The 12,603-nt window shown below is 38.6% G+C and overlaps 1 protein-coding gene across 1 annotated transcript; it reads left to right on the top strand.

The window, feature by feature from the left end:
• Window positions 1-11,379: 11,379 nt before the first annotated feature.
• LOC105468613 (olfactory receptor 51I2-like) lies at window positions 11,380-12,318 on the top strand. Its single transcript, XM_071073950.1, is given in 1 exon segment — window positions 11,380-12,318. A coding segment is annotated over 1 exon segment (939 nt).
• Window positions 12,319-12,603: the final 285 nt, after the last annotated feature.

The raw sequence follows: 12,603 nt of genomic DNA, 5'->3' as shown, positions 1-12,603 counted from the left end.
GTAGAGCACTGAAATACCAAAGGAGCAGAGGAACAGTGGCAGAAGAACACCTTCTACTTTTCATTATTGTTATAGGATTGGTTGGATCAAAAATAATGAGTTGGGAACCAGGAGATGAAATTCAGGAGTAATCATGAATCATGACCTTGTAAGTTAGGTAACAGAATCATGGACAAAGACGGAAACAGATGATGCCTCATGCTGGGCATAAATTTCTGCCTTCCAAGTAAGACACTAATCTCTTTAAGGAAGCAACTGGGTTCTAATCGTTTTTGTACCACCAGGACCCTGCTCACTAGTAGAAACTCTGTGGTTTGATGATCAAATGAGTTCCCATAACATAGCAAGGCATAATAGGAGACAACATTAATTGTTCCTGGTAGACCAGGAAGAGGAAATACATCTTAGGCTTTGGAAAGTCTTTGGTAGATAGCATAGATGGAACATCTACTACTATAAATTTACAGATTCAATAACCTATACTCAGATTTCACCCCAGCCTCCCAATCCCAATGGCTGCCCCTGAACTTGACATAGTCAAAAACTTCTCTATCTCTGAAATCCTGAATTTCCTGTTTTCATATCCTTGCTATAGGCTTCTACCTTCCAACCTTCTCATGCCCATGCACTTGCTCTTGAGTCCCCATGATCCCCTAATTTCCCTCTGGTCTATGAACTCTTCTTCCTCACTTTTCCCCTGAACTACTCACCCACACCAAGACTGATATTTTCATCTCCTCTTTACCTCTCTTTCACATTCACATAGTAAACTCCAACCTTTAATAAATTCTACAATCAAACCAGGTATGCAGCTGGATAAAACCAAAGAAGAAAGTATTTTATGGGAATAAAAAAGAGAGAATTATTACTTAACCATTACCAAAATTTTAAACTTATGCGCACCTTTATTGATTCTTAATCTCTATTTTCTGAGAAAGAGATTTCTCTCCTTCTCCAAGGACAAGCTCTCCACCTTCAGGATTTCATTTCTTGTCACCTTCTTCAGAGCCTTTTTCACTAATCCAGTGCATATTCATTTTCTCCCTTTCTGCCTCTTTTCCTTCAGGCAATAAGTGTGTGCAAGACTGTTCCATCATAAATATGCAATAACATTCTTCTCTACCCACCACTCTATGACCCTTTCCCAATTCTTAACCAAATTTCTTGAAAAATTGTCTCTCCAGGTACCTGGAAATAGGAGTTTGTATTGTTTAATTATTATTTTTTAGTGATTTGCCTGCTTCTCCAGCTTGTTTCTGAGATCTTCAATGTCAGGATTCAATCTTACATTACCTTCTATCACTGCTCATTTCATTATATTGTGGCTTCCACACTCCCCTCCTCTGAGTTGAAACAAATTTCTCTATGGTCACCAAGTGACCTCTTTGTCTCTGAATCTAATGCAAACATTCTCTCTCCCAATTCACTTGATCTTCCTGCTACAGTTAACACTGTTTTTAACTCACCTTTTTAGAAACACCTTCTTCATTCAAGAGTACTATTTGTCCACAATTGTATTTCTTCCTTGGCTTCTCCTTCTCTACCTTCTTTACTGAATTCTCTTTTCTGTCTTTATTTTAAGCAGCCTCAACCTAACTTCAGGCAAAATAAACAGTAGTCAGAATGATGCAAACTGAGAAGTCACACCATAAGAGACTTCAACGTAACCTTTATTTAAAGTAGTTCTTCTACTATATTTTCATGGTATTTGATATCTCAAAATTAAACCTTCATTCTGGAATTTCAGCATAATGTCTCTTTTATTATCTTTCTCATTTTAGAGTTCCCATTTTATTCCTACCACTCCTCATAAACAGAGTGAAATTAGATGGTGACACGGTGCTGAATAATATCCAGATATATCAGTCATAATCCCAAATATATATAGGTAGTGAGAAGAGATTCCTCTATTCTTTTGGTTTCTTTCTCCTTCCAATGAAAAGGCAAAGCATCCATTTAATGCGTAGTATTTTCTCCTCATGGGTTACTCTCCTTGCTAAACCTCTCTTCCCCCAAACCCACATTTAAAGTCCATGTCTCTAAGAGGTCTTTTTAGATCTATAGCCTGTTCAGATCTGCTTTTTTTTCTTTGATTATCTTTGCTGCAAGATTTTCTCTGAGTCATGAAGAAATAAAAAGACTCTTCTAAGAATTCATTACCCCGCTGTCTGTAACCACTGGCATGCAAATTGAGGTAGTCTAGAAGGTAATATTTTATATATTCTCCAGATTTTCATCAGTCTACAAAGCAACTTTGAAAACTTTTCCTCCATGGAGAAAATTCCCCCCCACCACCCTCAAAACATTTTTTCTTTGCTTTGTCCACAGGAGTGTCCATCAAAACTTCCTAAATATGACCTATCTTGGAAGGAAGGTCAAGAAGGTGGAGAGACACAAGCAATGCATAGAATATCATGAGCACACACACACACACACACAGAGTTACTCAAAGGTACCAGAAAATATACATTTTTACCCTCTTATACTTACACACCCAGGTATTTATAGGCACTATCTCACACACTCACATACACACAAACTATCAAACACTCCCTTACTCACACAAAATAGTATCATGCAACAACTTAGGAAGACTCATTTGTATTATGCAATATATTTCAAATATTCCCTTATGTTGAAGCCCTCCTGAATAAATGTTTACACACACACACACACACACACACACAGTGTCACAAATGCATCAGCATTAACAAAACCACAATAATATCTCCACCAATTATTTTCCCACATACATACATATACACTGACATACACAATACTGAAAATCCAGCTAAGATTGACAACTACATTGTTAAATGACTTCAGTTCATTTGGTTCTGTAACTTTTCTCCAGCTGTACACACAAAAGTCAGGTATCAAAAACAAAAATTCAAATTGTAGGCTTTTAAATAAGAAGTATAAAATATCCTTGAGACAAAAATGTATAAATGATGCAGCAGTGCCTTAACTCAATGACATGTGATTTGGTAGTATGGTTTTGATTTAGATGGAAACCTGGCATCAGGGGTCTGTGATCCTGGATTTTGGAAGGGGTCAGATTTGGCTCACATTTAGAAGGGGAGATATAAGGGTTAAAAGCTGCCTGGAATTTTGGCAAAAGTGTTAAAATTTAGAATAAAATCTAGATACAGAGGTCAGGTGGGCAGTGTGATGTAGGGAGCACTCACTGGATGGAAGATGCTTTCCTTGTAGCTGGATATACTATGCTGTGGGTCCAGCTAGCAATGGCATCAGCTCATTCTCCTAAGACTTATAAATTTATAAGCCCTCCAGAACCCCAAGGCTTGCTTATGTGTGGTAGGAGGAGGGACCATGGAAATAATTGGGAGGGCAGTACAGTGAAGAGTGAGTTGGGCCATAAGAAAATTGCTCCCAGGAGAATTTCTTTCTTGGCCCAATTATCCCTGATGCAATCATCCATATCTATTAGTGTGTTAATCCTTCTTTTATCAGGGAATGTAAACACACTGCATACATGTATGCACAGAAACATAAATAGCCATAGCTCTCCTAAGACCTTCACAGATACCCCCTGAGACCTATTTAACTATTTATTTACTAACATTCACATTGCCTCATTCAAATTTACACACATACAAACAGATAAACACAAATACGCTCAGGCAATTGCCCAGTGCTCTAGTCACTAACTGTCACTAATTGTATGTATTGACACATCAAATATACATTATAATCTATGTATTCTTACATTGATTATATACACCAATTTAAATTATAGACAAAACTTAGAAAAAGACTATGAAATAGAAACTTATACTTGAAGAAATGATTCAAATACATTCCGCTGCTTACATAGCTAAAAATATATATTTCAGATACATATTCACATTCCCATTAACAAATCAATAAAATATTCAACAAATTCAGATCTCCACATTTATTCAGATTCGCATGTGGAATTTAAGTGTGTTATGTATTTTTGTACAAATGCATGCTAGCATCCATATAACAAATTTCTTATGCAAGCACTCCTTTTACTCCATCACTATATGGAACCTAAAAGTTATAATCAGTTATTTCTGCCAACCAAACAGATAAAAACACATTTTTGAGCAACATTTTAGTCTAGATATTATTATCAGTATTGATGGTATACAGACCAATAAAGACATAGCACCTACCCTTGCAAAGAAAATAAATATTTAAAAACTAATCCACCTACCAGGCTAAATATATCTCCAAGCCTACCTAGAAATATGTTATAAACATATTTCAAAACAAAGCCAATGCATTTATAAAAACTTATCTAGTGTGCATGTAAGATTTGTGCAGGGTGTATTTGAAAGAAATCAAAGAACTATACAATATAATTAACTACAAATAATATTATAACTGCTGAACTATTTATGAAGAAGTGTACTGGTGTTACAACTTACTTTGAAAGGCATCCAAAAGGTGAGTTGTATTGATAAATTAGTAGAAAGATGGATACATCGGAACATAAATAAGAAATCAAGCATAACAAAATATTCATGGTAGAATTTATGTCATGAGTATACTGGTATTTACTGTGAAATTCTTTCAAGTTTTCTGTGTTTGAAATTTTTCATAATAAAATGTTGGGAAATGTTTAATGAAAAAAGGATGAAGCAAGACATAGGCTATTATGCCAAAAGTACAAACCATGTTCAAAACACCAGTGAAAACGCAAACTAATACAAGTGATCTCAATGTCCTCTAAACTAACCCTGAGCATCTTTCATATCAACTCGGTATTAAGCATGTTATGGGATAAATTTTATGTATTTGACATAATTGATATTTTCATATGACTAAAGAAAAAAATCAAATTTTTCAGTTGAAGCTATTTTGCCAAAGATTAATTACTTATGTTCAACAAATAAACATTCCCTGCCATGCCTATATCCCATTCCAGGGACATCTATTTCTTCCCCCACAGGTCTGTCTCTCCAGTGGATGCCACAGAAACATGCAGAGCCAACTATAATAGAGTGTGGTCACTGCCTTCATGGCAGAACTGAACAGCGTTATGAAGAAAAGAGGCATTGATTCTACTTCAGTGGGTAAGGTTTTAGAGATATAGGGATATAGTGTTTGATAGTGTACCTGCCAGAAGTAGTTCCCAGAGAAATCTGGTCATCTGGCTTTAAGGGAGAAGATCATTATGTACAACAGAATCTCTATTCCCTAGAACTCTAAAATGTCAATTACTTTCATCTTTCATGGACTACAATGAGTTGATGCTTTGCATGGTGCTGACCATGAAAATGAAAGCCCCTAGGAGATCATGTATCTTATAATGATAATAATACAATAAGAATGAGGCAAATAAAATGTGCTTCTGTTCTGTATTAAGGCTAAGCCCGTTTACCCTCAAGTCCACTCCTGACTCTTCTGCGACTCTTTGTATCACACCTATCCAACCATTAATTGAAGAATATGATGGATAGAGCTGGTTGGGAAGCAATGACAGATGCAAGGTATCCCTCACTCCACACCCCTGCCTCAAGCAGAGTCTCTAGTGTGAGATGCATCTCTTCTATGGTTCCAGCTTCCACTGGTTGGGCTCACTTTGGCTGTAGTTCTGGTAACCTCACCTTTGGCTTTCCAGTCTATAGGTGGTAGTAGCTTCCTGCTGTTACAGATCTCTAGACTATGTTACTGTCTGCTGGTCAGTTCCTCAGCTCTTTTGAAATCTGCCTAAATAATTTCCAGGAGTAAACGTATTCAGTTTTATTGTACTTGTTATTATGTTATCACCGCTCAGTCTCAATCCCATATCTTCTATACCATTTTTTGGAATATTGGGATTGAGCCTCTGCAAACTGCATTCCTCCTTTGCCAACCAGCTCCCAAGATCTACAAATATGGTGCATTAGGAAGCTGGAGCGGGAAGAAGGAACTTGTACCCTACTTCCTTTCTCTTGCTCTTTCCCTAGTGGCACTTCTTTACCCAAGTACTAGTGGTCAATTCCAGTGGCCTTAGTTGGTTGTATTTTGAAGCTTTCCAACACTTCTAGACCAGCCTTACAATGCCCTCTTAAAGACCTAAGAATTAGCCAGATAAGTCTCCCCTCAACCCCAATCTCAGAGGAGTAAGTCCTAGTCACAGGGAATCTCTCTTCTGAATTCTTGAGACCCCAGCATCACCTAAACAGTTACCACTCCTCAAAGTCTGAGTTTCAGCTTTGCAGCACTCCTGTTTCAAATTTGTAAGATTTAATCATGCCAAATTCCTACCTTTTTTCCTCCAGTCCTAGGCTTAGAAGCTATGTCCTGAAGTTGCTGCCTATAATGATACCTTCATATTCCCTTTTTGTCTTGTGCATTTGCCAATATTTGTTTAACAATTCATTAATTTTTCTCAATTAAAAGAGCTGGTGTGTTTCTTATATTCTGACTAGACCATAACTGAACCTTAATTTTTGTTCCTAGGTTAGATTGTGACTGACCTGTGTGAAGCCAACAGAGTCACTTAATATGATCCACACCTAGTAGATATTAATCTAAATGAATAAACTAACATTGATAAATGTACCTTTCTGCTCTGATAGCAACATTGACGGAAAGACTATTGTTGCAGTGAAGTAGGGCATTTGTTGTAAAAGCCTGATCATTTCTTGAATGGGGTACAAGTTGGAGAGAGCTGGCATGATGTTGTCTTATGTCCTATCCAAAAGACTGCAAGGTTCCACAAGAGGTTGTAGAAGGAGTTACAAGCAACCACAAAGAATATTTTAGCTTAAACCAAGTGGAGAAGAAGTGAAAAATGAGAAGCTTCTAAGAATAACCTATGAAAGTAAATATAAGAAAGAGTCAGCTTTATACATGTAAGAGACCCAGTTAACATGATAACAACTAACTGCAGCACCAATTAATTGTGAACTTTCCATTCCCCCATCTCTCTCTTTCTGGGAGGAGAAGCCAGAAATCAGAGTTAGCACATGAAGGATGAAAGAAGAAGAAAGAATACAGCTCTGAATGCTGGAAAGTTTGACTATTATTCCAGACTAAACATTCTAGTTATTCACCAGAAGGTATTTTATTATCTGAATGTGACCAGAAAATTTAAAGAACAGAGTTTTTGTACAGGAATATAAAAGGAGAACCAGCCCCACTCAATATATTTAAAGAGACAAGAAGAGAAAAACTAGTCAGTTTCTGATTGCACCTCAATTGATGGGCTTGGTCATCATATCACATAAACCTAGAATCTCTTAGGAGGTAATGAGCTCCTCTCTTATAGCGATTGCCTGTCTATCACTAGAAGATGTTTTGAGTGGGGTAGAGAATTGGTCTGACAGATTGCTAAGTTCTAGAGAATTGGTCTGACAGATTGCTAAGTTCTTTTTCAGCTAAAAGAGCACATGCTTTATTCTCAGTAGTTATTACGGACCTCAGGAGACTAAAACCTCCCTGAAGAATTTTCAGACACAAAGTCAGCATCACTCCCCTCTATCCCAGGGCCTATCATGAGACATAAAAGTGGCAGGCATGAATTCACTTCAGCAGAGAGAGGGAAGAAGTTCTGTGGGTGGCTCATCAGTCTCTCTTCTGGTGAGTTCTGAAACCCTGTAGGAATAAGCCAGCTGATTCTCCTGAAGCCTGCTCCATGAAAGCATTAGACTGGGCAAGGGGTATGGTGAGGGGAAGTGGAAGAGACTGGTGGAGGGTATCTGATAGAAGCATCTTAGTAGAATGAGCAAAGGAGCAGGAAAGATCTCTGGACTCGGGGGTTCTTGTTCTGGCACTGCCATGTACTGATTTTATAACCCCAAGCAATTCATTGTACTTCTCTAGAGTTCTTACTTGCCATAGTCAATTTCTCTGTGACTCCAAGTTTCAAAGGGCAAAGTTTCTGTGGCTCATTAACACTGCTGCAAATTCAGAGAGGGAAGCAGGCCTCAGGATACAGGAACAGTTCAGGAATCTAGAAGGGAAGTGGTCACAACCTAACCCATGACAAACAGCTGAAGCACATGTGGTTTAATTTTACTCTTCCCTTATGAATTCAGTGATAACAAAATATGTAAAAGTCTCCAGGATATTAAAAGGAGAAATCAGCTAAACTTTAGATGAACAATGAACAGCTAACAACTTTCATTCTTTATTATCCATGATATAGATTGAAAACTATGGTCTTTAGACAGCCTTTCTGTACATTCCTCTAGTATCTCTCTACCTTCTTTCTGCCCCCATAACAGCACCATAGCAAACTCTCACAGGCAGTCTTTGCTTGATTAAAAAGTAAAATAAAGTAAAAGAACATCACAGCCATAAAGGGTCTCAGAGAATGTCCTTAAAAATAAGACATACACCAGACACGGTGACTCATGCCTATAATCCCAGCACTTTTGGAAGACTGAGGTGGGCAGATCACCTGAGGTCAGTAGTTCGAGACCAGTCTGGCCAACATGGTGAAACCTTGTCTCTACTAAAAATACAAAAATTAGCCAGGCATGGTGGTAGGCGCCTGTAATCCCAGCTACTCAGGAGGCTGGGGCACGAGAATCGCCTGAACCTGGAAGGCAGAGGTTGCAGTGAGCCAAGATTGTACCACTGCACTCCACCCTGGACGATGAAGCAAGACTCAGTCTCAAGTAAATAAATAAAATAAATAAATAAATAAAATACATAGGTCTAGAAAAAGAAATGGAATTTTCTACACTCATATAGCCAGTACCTTCCAGAGCCAGGGTCAGGACTCCTGACACCCTCAGGGTCCTTTCTTCTAAACTGCCTGATTCTTATATGACTTCAGAAATGTCAAGCTTCTCGGTTCCAGGAATAGGAGAATTTGTGTTCGGCCTTGGAGACAGGTACTATAATTTTTTCCTATGTATCTGCCTTTAGCCACTCACTTTCTTTGTTTAAGGGTACCTGTGAAATTTTTGTTCAGAAATGCATTCCTCTATTTTCCTTTTAAACTTCCTCTCCAATGCCTTAATGATGCTTCAAAGACCTTGGTAAGAGAGAAGAAAGTCATTGTTCAACTCCCACTTGTGAGTGAGAGCCTGCAGTGTCTGGTTTTCTGTTCCTGTGTTAATTTGTTGAGGATGATGGCTTCCAGCCTCATCCATGTCCCTGCAAAGGACGTGACCTGCATGCTCTGCACATGTATCCCAGAAATTAAAGTGAAAAAAAAAAAAAAGAAAAGAAAGAGAGAGAGAGGAGAGTGTGAAAAGTCTTTAAATTGAGGTTTTATCACCTGATCTCCACAAACTGTGAGGAAAGTTCATCTCACTGGGTTTCAGTGTCCATATCTGTTAAGTATTAAATGAGAAAATAAATGTAAAGTTCTTTGCAGAGTACTTGGCACATCATGTGTGTTCAATAAGTATTCATTTTCTTTCTCAGTATTACTTTATTCCTATCTGTCCAGACAACCCACAAAGTTAGCAATCCCCAAGGTATGGGAATTGATGTAATTCTGGAACAGTCAGGCAGTCTTTCTTCTACAAATACTAAAACATAAGTACCCAGACCCAGAATGGCTTTGACTTTGCCCTGAACAAAATCCTGCTTTCAGCCTGTTTTCTTCTCCCTTCTCTTTCTGTTACTTTTACATTGGCTTGGTTCTCTTCTATGTATTGTGATGTCTTTCTACAAGACTTTATGTGAAGAATGAGAGTGTAGTCAAACAGGAGAAATAAGAGACAAACATCAGTCCTGGATCCCAAGGAATCAGAGTTCTTGAGGAGACACAGGCATGTGCAGACTGCGTTCTAAGACCAGAAGGGACAAACTCAGTATAAACATGGAGGGGCCGCCACTGCCTTGCTGGAAACCATAGTACCTGTGAGTTATGTATTGCTGGAGAAATTTTTAAAATGCTTCCTGGGGTGACAATGCGGCATTGCACCCCATTCCACAACCTCTGTTACTTTTAGATACCTCATGCACCCTATTAGCTTGAAAAGTCTGCTTAGTGAAAAGCCTAGCCTTCTGTATCCTCATCTGCCATGAGTGGATGTTAGGACCAGATTGTTAAATGGCTTAACATAAAATGAGAATCTTAGGAAGTCACTTCCATTTTCCCTCTGAGATTGCATGGTGAATTCTCAGTCTTCTTAAATATTATTACTATATTACTATATTATATTTAGTAAATATAAGGCCATTGGAAATACTGAAGCTTTGACACACACAAGTGTGTCAAAAACAGAATAAACAATACAATTACTGTGACAGAGAAGTGGCTGTAGGAAATAATATGTGAGTGCAAGCATAAGAAAAATGGTGAATAAATACAAGACATTAAGGGTTTAAAAAGTGCCTGTGTGGATTAGTGGATTGATATCAGTGGGCAGTCCCCAAGCATGTAGATAGAAGGATTGTGTGAGTATACAAATCTATGTGTCTATGAGTGTGTATGTATGTATAAATGCTGCATATATGTCAGTGCAGACTGAGAGTATGAGGACAAGATGTGCATGTTAAATGGTATAAAGATCAAGAGGGACTGTGTGAATATATTTGCATAACAAGAGTGACTTTATGAGATATGGAGAGAGTATGTGAATGAGCATCTTGTTAGAGTATGAATGAACTTTTTTACTAGCTGTTGTGAAGGTACATTAATGTGTCCTTGTGACTAACGGGTATTTTGAGAGTACATTTAACCATGTGAGGGCATGTAAGTTTGTATTTGGAACAATGCTCTCACACACAGAATGCTAGTGTACCTATAGAATATTTAGGGACAAATGCATAATTTTTCCAGAAACAGATACAGCCTTGTGCCTTTGCACAAATACATGTTGCTTCTGTTGTTGCTTTTTTGCAGTAACTCTGCCAATGAAAAGCTGATGCCCAGAGGCAGTCAATGACCTCCACACCCTACTGTCCTTTTCCCTCTCCATCCAAGCACATGACATGATACAAACCTGCTCTGGGAATTTCTCTCATTAATTAGGGACACATGTGAATTAAGCAACGTTTTTAAGAAAATATTTAAATATTTCCAAGTGCTATTGATAACACAAACTCGTGCTTTCTTCTCTGGTGGTGTGAATTGTAGTTAGCATATTTCTATTGAATGATGCCTCCAAAATACATGAAAGTTGTAGAAATGTAGTTTAAACATTTTCCTTTTAACTAATTTCTATTATTGAAGTATTTGTCAATGTCTCCCTTCTTCATAAAACAGAGGGAAATATTAGCTCAGCCTGCAGCCTGATCATCATAAAATATGAAGAAAAGTTTGCCTGCATCATCTCAAAAGCAGTGATTTCATGAATGCATCAGTTTCCATTTATGTCGACATCATCGCTTTGTCTCTTATTTCCTGATTTCTTATCCTCCAGCAAGTACAACTGTTAGAATTCTCCAAGTCAGAAGATCTGACCCTGAAAAGTACCCTAAGTTTGTTCTGCTATGGGGTCGTTCAATGTCACTCACCCTGCATTCTTCCTCCTGGCTGGTATCCCTGGTCTGGAAAGCTCTCACTCCTGGCTGGTGGGGCCCCTCTGTGTGATGTACGCTGTGGCCCTTGGGGGAAATACAGTGATCCTGCAGGCTGTGCGAGTGCAGCCCAGCCTCCATGAGCCCATGTAGTACTTCCTATCCATGTTGTCCTTCAGTGATGTGGCCATATCCATGGCCACACTGCCCACTGTACTCCGAACCTTCTGCCTCAATGCCCGCAACATCGCTTTTGATGCCTGTCTAATTCAGATGTTTCTTATTCACTTCTTCTCCATGATGGAATCAGGTATTCTGCTGGCCATGAGTTTTGACCACTATGTGGCCATTTGTGACCCCTTGCACTATGCCACTGTGCTCACCACTGAAGTCATTGCTGCAATGGGTTTAGGTGCAGCTGCTCGAAGCTTCATCACCCTCTTCCCTCTTCCCTTTCTTATTAAGAGGCTGCCTATCTGCAGATCCAATGTTCTTTCTCACTCCTACTGCCTGCACCCAGACGTGATGAGGCTTGCCTGTGCTGATATCACTATCAACAGCATCTATGGACTCTTTGTTCTTGTATCCACCTTTGGCATGGACCTGTTTTTTATCTTCCTCTCCTATGTGCTCATTCTGCATTCTGTCATGGCCATTGCTTCCCGTGAGGAATCTCTCAAAGCTCTCAACACATGTGTGTCACATATCCTGGCTGTACTTGCGTTTTATGTGCCAATGACTGGGGTCTCCACAGTGCACCGCTTTGGGAAGCATGTCCCACACTACATACATGTCCTCATGTCAAATGTGTACCTATTTGTGCCTCCCGTGCTCAACCCTCTCATTTATAGTGCCAAGACAAAGGAAATCCGCCAAGCCATTGTCCACATGTTTCGCCACATCAAAATATGACTTTCACACTTGGCTTTAGAATCTGTTGTTTATTTTGGCCATAGATTCTCATCAGTAGCATCATCATCATCATCATCAAAGTATAAGATAGATTATGTGCTGTGGGGAAGGTAGGCCAGGAAATGGTGATGCAAAACTTATAACACAAAACAAGGAGTTCCAAATGAATAGTACATTCACTAAATACCAACAGCATTCTTAGAAAGATAAATATTGGGGGCAATTGAGTAATTAGACAAGTTTTACAGAGGAAGATTAATTTAAGCTAGGAATTATTTTCTATAA

This window comes from Macaca nemestrina, chromosome 12 (assembly GCF_043159975.1).
Source record: "Macaca nemestrina isolate mMacNem1 chromosome 12, mMacNem.hap1, whole genome shotgun sequence".
Lineage (NCBI taxonomy): Eukaryota > Metazoa > Chordata > Mammalia > Primates > Cercopithecidae > Macaca > Macaca nemestrina.
This window is presented reverse-complemented; position numbering and strand designations above follow the sequence as displayed.